The 13218-nt window shown below is 39.2% G+C and overlaps 1 protein-coding gene and 1 long non-coding RNA gene across 2 annotated transcripts in view; one reads left to right on the plus strand and one right to left on the minus strand.

Moving 5' to 3' along the window:
• The window catches only part of LOC119494137, a 100479-nt gene that overhangs the window by 6066 nt on the left and 81195 nt on the right, over positions 1-13218 (plus strand). The window lies entirely within an intron of this gene.
• The window catches only part of gfra4b (GDNF family receptor alpha 4b), a 55544-nt gene continuing 54113 nt past the window's right edge, over positions 11788-13218 (minus strand). The window contains exon 8 of the mRNA XM_037779755.1: positions 11788-12952. Coding sequence (XP_037635683.1) covers positions 12809-12952 — 144 coding nt within the window. The 3' untranslated portion in view covers positions 11788-12808. The remainder of the gene's footprint in view (positions 12953-13218) is intronic.

Genomic DNA, 13218 nt, shown 5'->3' on the forward strand with positions numbered 1-13218 from the left:
AATGCTCTGAAAGATTACTGTCAGCAAACTTTGAATCATTGGGATGCATGTGTTTTTTGGCCAAATTTGAATGCTTGCATATGTGCATCTGCGGACTTATGCACAAAGGTCTTTGCACACCGAGTCCGTATTTTTTCGTCCGAAAAATGTTTAAAAAATAATTTCGACCTCACGTTGTGTCAATCACATTTATACACCGACTCTGAAACTTTCGTCCGTCCTATAAGTTTTCAAGACAGGTTTGATTTTCTGTATTTTTTTTTCACATTCGTTCACTTCGTCTCCCAGCACTTTACGATAAAGATACGAAAGAATACAGAGATGTGGAATTTAAAGATAGATGATCGCAGAACCGACTGGAATCGGGGATGGTCGCAAAACAAAGGATGTTGGAAAGACTAGACAGTAGTTATTGTGCTTTAGGCAGCTAACCGATAGCTTCTTCCTAATGTCATTCATTCATTAGCCCCGTTTGGGACTAGCCTATTTGACGAGCTGGGAATGAGACCGGGGCTGGGTCATTCAACATGTTTAGCTCAGTAAGGTTTAACAATATGCTGGATGATTAATCACATCCCAGACCCTTTGCACAAACTTTGAAATAAAGAGCTTTATTTGATGCTAGTCTGGTAATCCATCTAGCTTTGTGAGTAATTTTGCCACATTATCCTGTTTTGTATTTTTTTAGCGCCAGGTCATCCAGTTAATTGCACCAGAGACTATGCTTCTGTTGCCTCTGCTTCCTTTCAAACTGAAAACATAGTACCCTCCAATTAAATCCCACAGGAATAGAAATAACCATGGATGAAGAGTTTCATTAAATTATTGCACTTCAACTTGACTCTGGTCTTCTATTTATAGGACCTTTTATCCGCTTTCTCCATTGCGGTGTAAAAGAGACAAAATGTGAAATGTCAACTGTACATCGGGCCATGGGTGAATATATTGAGCTCCAACAGGAATCAATCAGAAGAACCGCAGTGTTACCTACTTTTTTGTTTGTTTTTTTGCTTTAACTGCAAGGTTAATACTGAAAGGCTAGGACAGTTCATCCTGAAAAGGATGTTTTGTTTACTTACTGAATATGTAAGTACAAGTATTTTGAAGCACGGGTTATATTGACGTCCAGGGCCAGGTGAAAGCTGTGATCCTTTGGTTGATTAAATATTATTAAGTCCACTTAAGTCACAAAGGGAAAGATGTGCATGAGGACAAGTAGAAAATGTAAACATTGTTTTTTTTTTCTCAGTATAATCGAGGCAAGGGATGAGTATTGTAGGTGTAACTCAAAAGAAGGTCGATGAGTTTCTGATATTTTTGTGCACTGAACTTCTGTACTTGAGGTCACCAGCTGCACACTCACTGTCTCACTGTAGGCCACTGTGGGTGAAGGCAGAAGCAGCAGTTTAATAACTATGGCTACATCCACACTAATACGTTTTCGTTTTAAAACAGCGTTTTAAAACGAAAAGCAGCACTGGGCACGGGAATTGATGTAAAGCACTTTAATAATAGCTTGCCTGCTCCTGCACATGTATGTAAAGTGCAGAATATAACTGCTCAACAGCTGCTAGCAGAAACAACAACGCTTGTAAGCCGTTATCCATGTTTAAATTAATCGCTGATTGTCGAGGCGGATGTCGTTTGCTTTTTCTTCAGTAAAAGGTTCACGTGATGCGGCCTTACGAATCAGGGAAGGACACGTCATGAGATCACTGATAAGTCAAGAAGCGAACGTGGGTGACTGCGTCATCGAATTGAACGGTCTCCGTTTCTGTCTCCGTTTTAGGGGCTCAAAAACGCCGGAGTAGTGCGGATGCTCGGCTTAAACGTAGCAAAAGGTATTAGTGTGGCTGTAGCCTTAGATGTAATGTAAAGTATAATAAACCTTGAAGTCACAATTCATCACAACGCTTACATTTATATTGCATATATAAAGTGATTATTTTGGACTATTTATTTACATCTTTTGATTAATATTTAGATATCTGATCATTGTTAACTTGCATTGGATTCATTCACTTCACTTCCTTAACAGTATATTTTGAATTGACTTCATGTTTTTTAATAATGAATGTGTGAATGTCTTTAAAATGCACATTGAAGTGGCCATATATTGTATCTTTAGACATATTTGAAAATTCAGTTCTTACACAATAATTCCCTTATGTAAAACAGCTGTCCTGTAGAGATTATAGACTCCGTGGCGGTGGGACATGATTTAAGCCGAGGGATGATTGGGGATGGCATTTTTGAAATGTCAAAAGGGGTGAGAGGGGCAGAGCTGCCAACTGGCTTATCTGTAGTTTGTCCCCGTACTGTGGTATCACACTATCAGGGGTATAGATTTCATTTCATGGGGGGATGGGCGGGTGGGTAATTCCCGCTGCTGCTGTTAGGGAAACAATAGAGAATATCGGAGAGAAACCATGCCTTTGTTTGAACTGTAACTGCACATTCAGATAGAAGTAGCACTATACTTTATTCAGTATTATTTTTTTTGGCCGCAGATAAATATTGTCAATTGCCGATGAGCCATATCGGTCGATACAGATCATTTTTGTTGTTGTTTTTAAATTTAAATGTTTTTTTCTGAATTTAAATGTTATTCTTTTAAATTTTTTTATAGTCATCTTTAGTGGTTATTTGCGTAAAAACACACAATTCAAGTGATTAGGAAATAAAATATTATATTTCTATTGATTAAAACAAATCTTGGCATAAGTAGTTCCAAATATGTATTAATTAATGTATATAAGCTCCTTATTAGTGGTTATCAAATAACATCAAAGACCAAACGTTAATTGTAATGTTTAATCTTTATTTAAGTAAATTAATCTAGAGCTTCGCCCACATCCTCTAACGCCACCCAACTTAACTCCTGTTTCCAGGATAATTGAAATGCTCTCTTGCGTTTCAGCTCACAAACTTTGTCTTTAGCCGGCACCATTTCTCGCGAGGGCCGATCGATACTGCACATGTGCTACTCTCAACAGAGAGGAGAAGGAAGCGAGATGGCTCACTCCTTAAACTACTTCCATCATCAGCTCTGGGAAAAAATTAAGTTTAATTATTTTAAACTTCACTAAAAACCACTTGCCCAAGAGTGAATAGTGGACATTCATCATGCGGTCAGAATTACGTTATGAACGTAGTTCCTTGGGATGCTGGGCTAGAATAGTGCCACATTTCTCTACTTTTACGCAGTAAATTAGCTCTTTGTGTTACTATCATGGCACTTAAGTGTCAACCAGCTCAATATGAAATACTGTGCCCACAATTATGAAAGTGCCTTTGGAGGAGCGGCATTTACTCTGAAAATGGCCTCCACAGGGAGAACTCAAGTACCGAGCAATCTAAAGAGCTCCCATGAGGCCCCAGTTGGGGTCCATAGGGGATAAAGGCCAGTGAAGGATTGGTGAATAGTGGGCAGTCATTACTGTCCAGCTGCGCCCCCTCTCTCGACGCTGTCCTGCTCAGGGACACGAAGGCGTCTTTTACTGTACAGCTGCTGGCAACTGTAACAACAATTCACACGCCGTGAGACTTCAGTCTAGATGCTCACATGCACGTGTACACCTGCAAACTCATGCACACATTATCTTACTGTAGGAACACCGAGTCTACTTCCTGTCAGAAAACAAACAGTACGACGAGAGCGTTCAGGCAAACACACACAAAGACACAGATATGCATGGACACACACAGATTACAGACACAAACAGATGTCTGCAGACATACGCCTACATGCTTCACACACATACGCATGAACACACAGACATGCATCCGAACACAGATGTGGGCAGACAAACGTGAACGTACTCGTACAATCTGGAGGAGTACATTCTGCCGCAAAATATGCAACGCTGTTTTCAACTCATGGACACACTTGTCAAAGATTGAAAGGCACACAGTTTCTTTCTACACATATATAAGCTACTGCACATGTACAAATAGAGGAATCCATTAATGGAGCAAGGGGAGGATGGCGAGGAGGTTTTATGGTGATATCAAATAAGACAAAACATACAAAGCACTGTTTCTAACTTTAAGTTTAAACCAGGATATCCATTTGTAGTAGAAAGGATTATAAATGTCACACTGTAGTTTAATAATGACTTCCTCGCTGTTAAGAACTGGACAGCAGCCGGATCTGACTCTTGGAGGGGAAACACAGTGATGCCCTTCAGATAGATTATTAGTACTGAGTTACACTGATTAAACATACTGAGTAAACAAGCCCCTTTGTGGGGATTACAGCCTCCAAGTCAGAGGCATAATATGTTTATAGTTATAACCTGCTGCAAGTTTCTTTTGCAGTTTATATTGTTACTCATGTTAATTTGTGAGGTACCACTGGGTGTATGTGTACAAGTATATATTTATGGATGTAATAGGTTAGAATGTGAGTAGGTTTGTAAGTAAGTAGACTATACATGGATGTAAGTAAGTTTTGCGATTCGATATTACGATTTATTGCAATTTTTGTTAACTTTAGACCATGGGAAAAAGTTGAATCATACACTTCTAGGGACTTTTACTTTGGAAAATGTCTAAATGAATACAGTACGAATGTTTGATTTTCAGCATATATGTAGTCAGAGATGTGCTTAAGTCAATTATATCATTCATTGTCAGGCATTATTCATAAAAAAAAATTCCGAGCAACCCAAAAATCAAAGAATAAAGACATTTCCTTCACAAATTAGTGGTATTTTCTTTTTAAATTAAGCTTGAACGCACCATAACGTCGATGGAACCTCCGTTAACGTTAGTAGCGCCGTTATATAGTCAATCAAGACTGTTCCGCCCACAGGTAACGTTACTAACTGTCCACCTGCCGGTTTCAACACGGATTCACTATTCTATATACAGTATATCAAATCCAAATTTCATCCTCTTTGCCAAGTCATAGGCTGAAGCTAATTTCATCTGTCATTGGTACCATTTATTTATGCATATGCTGAAGTAGATATGGGTCTGAAAACATAATTCAGTCATGCCGTATTTTAATTTTTATAGAAAAATGTCATGGTCCTCTACACAAAAACTATTAAAATTGACATTCTGATGAGAGATCTGGCAACAACATCAATTTGTTTTGCTTCCACAAGAACACTTGGAGTGAACTGTTCAAACGCTCCTGTCACTCTGCTATTTAATAATCGTTATTACTCATTTCCCCAGTACATTTTTGATTTCCAGCTCATACATCATTCTAAGAGGGAGCATTTGAATAGGTTTTGTTTGTGATTGCAGTGAGTTTTAATCAGGCTTTTCATTGGGAGTGAAATCATGTCGCAGCTACTAACAAGTCATTATGTTGGAGAGCAGAAAGCATTAAGTTGACATATGTCACGAGCCCTGCCTGTACTTTGTTGCGGTGTTTACAGCAATTAGTGGAAGGAATCAATTTCAATTCTTCCTTGCAAAAAACACAGGAACCGCATGGTGTCTGAAAATACGAGTAAAAGTTTGTTGATGTGTTGCAGGTAAAATGATCCAGTAGTAAATGGCAAGAGGTTTCAACACCCCTTGAGCAACATTTGATTGTTGCTATTGATCGGTGTTGGATTCAGAGCCATCATTGGGTAGAAACTGCGGTGAATGGAGGGACAAGGGCGATGAGGGTGAATAAATCCAAGCGATGGTCCCTGACACATTAAAGTTATAGAAAAATATTAGAAGGGAATGAAGCAAAGAAAGAACAGGACGTCACAATATTTCTTCTTTTTTGTGTGTGTCAGGATATTTTACCTGCTCAATTCATAAGCCAGTTCCTCCATCTAGTGATAACCTAAATAAGCAGTGAGCCATCACTGCATCAAAGATACATCAGTTGTTTTACCTCAAACAAGGTCACGGACCAACCTAAACACTAAATCATATTAAATCTGAAGCAGAGCCCTGCAAGCCCATCATAAATATTTGAAATCCTACACCTTGCAATATCAGTCCATAGCAACATCATACCATGAAATACCCAGTGAGTGGTGGAGTTTATGGTGAATAAGTCATCTTAAGATATATACAGGTAGGGCTGTGAAAAAGCTTCACTCTAGTGATGACAATCAGATGCATAAATGTATGCAATTACTGTCTTTATATAATACGATTTGAAACCCCTATTTCATAAAGGTGGCAATTAACTTGCAAATAATTAATTATCACTTAAATGTAATGACTTTCAGTCTTGTATGTGTGTGTGGGGTGTTTATGTGTGAGGCTCAGTGACACAGACATTTTCAAAATGCAGATTTTTATAAATTTGGTAAGAAATGTCAATATTAACACCAGCATTGATGTGAGTCATATCGTTTAGTTTGCAGCTTAAAAAAAATACATTTAAAGCTGAAGTAGGCGAGATTGGAGCAAGTATGATTTAAAAAAAAGTTATTTTTATAAAACAGTCGCTGTATTGTGACAGTAGTACATGAAACAGGAAACCTGAAAAAAATCATGTGCCTCTGTGTCCTCCGTCGCTCCTAACGGCATCTGCAAGATTTCACAGACCGGAGGAAAACAAGCAGTAAGAGCTGAGCTGAGGTCTGCTGTCCATCTACCGTCTATGAGAGCCGGCTGTCAATCACACGCGAACTCCAACCAAACGGTCAAACTAGTCAGCGCTGATCAAATATGAATCAATATTCTGTTACGTTAATGACTATTTCTCTCCTCAAATGTTTTCAGAATCATCTTGTAGTGCACGGTTTAGCTGTAAAATGAGAAAGTTTGTGACGCCGCCGCAATTGTGAAATCTGGTGAAGGAACGCCAAGTTCCAGTCACGTGACCGGAGCACAGCCAATAGGAACGCTCTCTCTCTGAAATGACCTGTGATTGGTCAAAGATTTTTTAAAGCCTGAAAACAGAGCCATGTCTAGTTGTCTCTCAGTACACTTGAATTACAATATGCTGAAAGGTTATTATGGAGTTTCTGCCCAGTGATGCCAAAAATATGCTGCCTACTGCCACTTTAAGTGTGCAGTACTTTGTCATAGCCTGATATGCATTCTAAATAGTGTTCTTCGTTAAAATTAAAATTTCAACTAAATTGGGAATTTTCTGTTATTATCTGTTCCCCGTGGTTTCTTCTTCTGTTATGGGCTTTTTTCCTGAAAACTGTATTTGATTACACACCAAAGTAAGTTAGTCATGACTTAAAGGGACTGTTTGTAACTTTGTAAGCGTATAAATGTAGCGGGTCGGCACACATGCGCGTTCGCATATGCACGCTCGCGTGTGGCCGGAGCCTCGTCTCCGCTGCCTGCTCTCCTTCACTCAGACAGCGCGCGCGTCCTCGCTGTCTCGCTCCACCTCTAGACGTGAACACGCGCTCACTACACACTGCAGAAGAGTTAGTTTAGCTCTGAGAATATCTAGTGAATGTAGAGTGGACGTTTGTGCAGAAATAACTGCTGCAGCTCCTCCAGACCAACAGAGGTTTTCCGTGTCTTGTGAAGTGACGGGGCTCCTCAACGAGTTACGTTATCGTCTCGTTACCGACCGGGTGCCGGTGTCTTCGGCTGCCGGCTGCGGTCGGGAGGCGATAATGTAACTTGTTGAGGAGCCCCGCTGCTGAAGCCTGCGCTGAGCAGGAAAAGCCAACACTAGGATCAGCATTGATTCATGGAGAGACCTTTGTCTGGTCAGCTAACATTACTGCCAAGCAGCTGAAATATAGAGTGATATTGTGCTTTTAGCACTTTTGGTCCTGTTTTATGATTCAGGGTGTAATCGACTGTTCATCGCCAGCAAGCTGTACTACATACTTATGGGCATTGTTAGCCAAGATGAGATGTGACAAATACAAGACAACAACATGGTGTTATGCAATGAATGAGGTTGTGAATTTGGCATTCATCAAACATGAATGTTTTAATCAAACTCTTTATTGTTTGCATATTTTATTGTGGTTATAATTGGAGTGACAATATTTTAGGGGAGTGAACCTCCAGTCTGACAAATTGTATGATGGGTCATCAGAGATAAGAGATGATACTAAACCGTGTTTGTGTTTTCCAGAACGCTGCACACTGAAAATGAAAATGCATCACTCATAGAGCGATGAGTCGGGGATAAATCAACTGAGCAGATCAGATTCTGAGCGTTCAGATTCATCATCACAGCAATCTGTTCCTCATCTGCACTTGTAGATGTGATTCTCTCATTTTGGAAGTCACTGCTTCGGGTGATTTTCAGTGTCACTGCCCTTTGGTTAAAATCACCACGATGCAAACAAAGTGGTGCATTCTTGACTTACTTTCGATGGAGACCTTTGTAGACCCCCGATGCTGAGTAAGGACTTTCTTCTGGAGTCATAATTCTGAGTCTTGCACTCACCTGGCTAATGTTTCTCCCTGAGAGAGCTCGATAACTTTCATATCACAGTCTTTTCTGGAGTTTCTTTTCTGCATTTTCTAAAAAGAGCTGTGACCCTTAAAATGACATCAGCATTCCTATATTTAAAGAAGAAGAAGAAAGGTATAGACAAAATGTACCTTAACATGGGATGGGACTGACACTGTGATATAGCTTTAGAACGGAAGCTAGTTGATTAGTCAGTCAACAGAAAATTAATCTGCAACGATTTTGACAATTGATTAACTGTTTCAATTGTTTTACCAAAAGAAAAAAGAAAGCTTCCAGCTTATTAATTGTGAGAATTGTGCTGCTTTTCTGTGTTTTGTATCATATTAAATGGAATACTTTTGGATTTTGGGCTGTTGTTTGGACAAAGCAAGACATTTTAAAACGTCACCTTGAGATATGAGAGGTTCTGATTATGATTTTCTTACGCTCCTGTGCACTTTTCATAGACTAAATGATTAATGTATTAATCAGAAGTCTAGCTGTTATAAAAATGTGTGACAATCAGCACATTGGTGTGAGTTTCAAAATCCTAAGACAAAGAAGGTAATTGTGTGAACCCAAATTGCAAGTCTATCAGTTTAATAGCTGAAACATTTGATAAAAAGCTGTCATAATTGGTGTGTAATATGGCCAACCTTTGTAGCAGCGTTTGCTTTAGTCACTTTGTATTTTTAGCCTCGTTAGCAGCGTGGCTCTATGGATGCCAGTGTTGGTCTCCCCACCACTTTGTTCCAGATTTGAATAACTCAACAACTATCCAATGGATTGCCGAAGTTTGGTACAAACATTTGTGTTCCCCTCGAGATGATTTGTAATAACTGGAGACACCTGGTTTGTCCAATAGGCCTACTTTGATTTATGACCACATACCTGCTTACGATGATGAACATGGTAAACATCGTACTTGCTAAACATCATGTTAACGTTGTCATTGTGTCAACCAAACCTGCTTTTTTTTTTTTTGGGGAGTAGCCTATAAGTTGTCAGATGTTTTTACAATATTTAGAATGATAACAGGCTTAAAGAATAATTCCAGCATGAGTTTTTGCTAATTTAATGACATTTTCTTACATTTGGTAACAACACGAGAACATCTTCCAAAAATAAAGCATAGTTATGGCTTGAAATATTTCCTCCGTAATTATGAGTAACCAATAACATAATATATTAATATATATAGATATACTAGTATTTAAAGTAGGCATGCACCGATCCAACTTTTTCAGTCCCGATAGCGATACTTGGGCTTCGGGTATCGGCCGATGCCGAGTACCGTACCGATCCGATACCAGTGTTTAATTAAAGCTGTATGCCGCACTGTGTGGAAGTGACTGGGTTCATTATTTTATGTGTAAGGCAACATCAGGCTGGACTTAAACATTGCTTTCTTAACTTTGTAAAACAAAATGTCACAAATTCATAGATATAAATTTACTGAATTGTTATATGTTATTAAAATAATAAATCATACCAGCAAGTTGGTAAAAAATCTTCAAAATTAACAGGAAATACAATTTGTACTGTAAACCTTTTTAATGCAGCAACAAATTGGTCAAAACTTAAACAGGAATTAAAATTCCAGTATGTAATGTATATAGTATATAAACATAGATTTGAATTGAATAGATCGGTCCCATTGTCAACGATAAGCGATCCAGCTATTTGAGTCAGTATCGGCCCGATATCTGATCCGGTATCGGTGCATCCTTATTTAAATGGCCATATTTCAAAATATTTACTTTTACAAGAAATTAACTGCAAATATCTCATAATGTGTATGAAAACTACTGAAAAGCTCTTTAAAGTACATTTAATCCAAATTGTAAGGGGATGCAGTAAAAAAGCACACTTGCATTGTTCTATAAAACTATGTGTTGGTCATTTTTGGTTTATATTTAAATTGCCATTGTTGTACTTTTTCATTGGTTCACTTGCAGTATTTTTTCCTCTTTTCCTGATCCTTGACAGTGCTGTTTATTTACCTCACACTTAACAACACTAACTGGTAGATAATTACATCATCCTGTGTTACAATCAGGGTTTAATTATGCAGACTTGAGAACTTTTAATTGTCTGTTTCCTGCGAACTAAAGGCAAAACGTAAACAATGAAGGTGACTATAAACAGAAGCAAGTGAAACAGACAGCTCTTTTCTTGCACACTCATGGTCCATTGATTCCAGTATTTCCTTCTTTAGTCTTTGCTGCCTGTCTGTCTGTGCTGCAGAGCAAAGTACTGCTAAATATAGTTAAAGTTGTCGGATAAGGGATACATTAAAATTTGAACACATACAGTACTTGTAATGCTGACCTTACACCAAACGACTTGTCAAGCGATTTTTACTGTCGGACATATTTCCAATGTTGCAATGAAATCACAAGAGTTTTGCAAGAGTTGCGGTGCGCTCCGGTGATCTTGATCGTTTAGTGTAAGGTGGTCATAAAACTCAGTCTGAGCTGTCTGAAATCAGCCTTTTTCACATCTTGACGTGTCGATAAAATCAAACAAGTTTAATATTATTGTAAGCTCAATGAAGCGAACATTGTCAACAACCATTAGGTGCGCTCTCTCCAGCAACCAAACAGCAAGCAGCAAACGGGGTAGAAAGTAAACATGGAGAAACTGGTGGAGTTGTGGAGTGAACAAGAGTACCTCTCTGAAGTGTCCTCCCATTTGTACTCTGATTAAAGCTAGCAATCTTCAGCTGAAACATACAGTTAGCTCGTAGGTTAATAGCAAACATTCCAGTAGCCATCATTTGCTTACAACTTGCCCCATTCGGGACAGTTTTTAGCTAGATAGCTAGCTAGCTATAGCATAATCACCAGGGATTTCGAGAAAGCAAATTCTGTCCACTTCTTTCTCAACGGTTTTTCTTCTTATAAATTTCCACCAGGAGCAGGATGTGACATCATCTCAAAAGGAATTTAGTTGTAGTCTTGTAAATAGTGACCCTGCAAGATCCCTAGTCTTTACAAAATCTTATAATCTGTGACTAAAAACTCTGTGACTTAAGACACATTGTCTTTAGATATGAGAGGGTGTCAGACTTCAGTCTTTTAAAAGTCTTTTCAAAGTCTCCTAGTGTCTGGTAGGCATACGTTAGTATGCTGAAATTGGTTTCTATTGGCTTTAAACAACTTTATTTGAGGACAGGAAAAAAGCAAGATAGAAGTTCAGTTGCTCTGAAGTGAAGCGGCTGATGAGCTTTTAGTGAGACAGATCAGTTTGAGAGAAGATCTTCAGTCACAAGTGGCTGTATTATAACTGTAAATCCTGTTATATTCCCATTTCCACAGTACTGTGGAAGTCATGTGAGTGTAAACATGTATTCCAGTTGTGTTGCTTCTGTCTCCCCAGACGACTTACCAAACAAAGAATTTGTCATTTAAAAAAAAAAAAAGGTTGAATGATGCTAACGTGTAAACATAATGATCTGAGAACTTTTATTCGCAGCACCTCTGGTCCTGTTCAGAATTCACTGGCACGTTCCCAGAACAGAACATACTGAATCATTCATAACTGTCTAATCTCAAACAGGCTCCGCGGTGGAGTCGGCGGCGCTCAGTGAGTCAAACCATTCACTTCCCTCTCTGGCACAAACACTCAGAGGCCCCGTATAGCAATGTTCACGGACACAATGAGAAATAAAAGGGTATTACGCTCACAAACACATAATACAGCAACTACAGGGAAACAGTTACTGCTTTTCTCGTTATTTCCTTTCCAGTCCAGGAGCTTGACTTCGCTGATAGAGACCGTTTCTATGAACAGCTACTGTAGCTTTAGCAATAACAGATAAAATCGTGTGAGATGGCTTGACAAAGGGCAAACAGTCTTGATGGACGATTATTATGTCAAGGTTCATCTTGTGTACTATTGTCTCTCTGTCTCTTTCTCCACTATTCCAGTATCGATCTCTTTCAGTCACTTGAAGAGAGTGGTATTAAAGTCCCATATAGTCCAGCAGCTTTCCAATCACTCTGTGTGCTGGGAACAGAGCAGACACAAAGTTCACTGGTTTACTCCCTTTACACTATTTCAAATAAGAGCTTCTGTTGATAACACAGGTACTGACATGTCTTGTATCATACATATCTGCAGTATATTTTCATAATAACTCTTGAAAATGGATACAGTTGGATAGCTGAGAGCTGCGTTTGTCCACAAAAGCGATACTCTGACTTAATTTCAGCTTGATTTGATCACAATGTACAAATGTACAGACTGGCTTCGGTCTGCAGAGGTCCCCCGCAGTCTTGAGTGAGATCACCGGCAGGTGGAACTGGACCACTTGGACACAAAAATAGAAAAACAGAATCGCTGTACATATTTAGATGGAGGAGTAACGCCACACGGTCCATTTTCCTCTGAACTGCGCTGGTCCTCCCATCTGCTTGGTACTGGGAGGGTCCTCAGCTCGCTCCCCTGCAGTCTTTAGTGTCCATTGTTGAGCAGATGAAGGAGCAACAACAGAAGGCCGAAGGCAGCTTGGAGCATTAAGCTGGGAGGTGAAGCAGAGTTTGGGAGGCTGTTGGATGGCAGGGTGGACTGGCCCACTAGTAGTTCATTCCCCAGGGCCTGGGAGGAGACAAAGAGATCAATTATAGACACTTTGTTGTGGGGATAGTCCAATCCTGATGATATGCTAATATTATAGTGTGTTACTAACAGCCCTTTGAGTTTCAGGTGATTATCATTACTCATCGTGTGAAAGCAAACTGGTGATAAGCTGTCTCTAGGGTTGGGTACCGTTCACATTTGAACCGATATCTGTACCGGTATCTGGAACTTTGGTACCGGTACCTAACAGTACCTTTTTTTGGTACTTTACTCTTTTTGTGACA

This window comes from Sebastes umbrosus, chromosome 9 (genome assembly GCF_015220745.1).
Source record: "Sebastes umbrosus isolate fSebUmb1 chromosome 9, fSebUmb1.pri, whole genome shotgun sequence".
NCBI lineage: Eukaryota > Metazoa > Chordata > Actinopteri > Perciformes > Sebastidae > Sebastes > Sebastes umbrosus.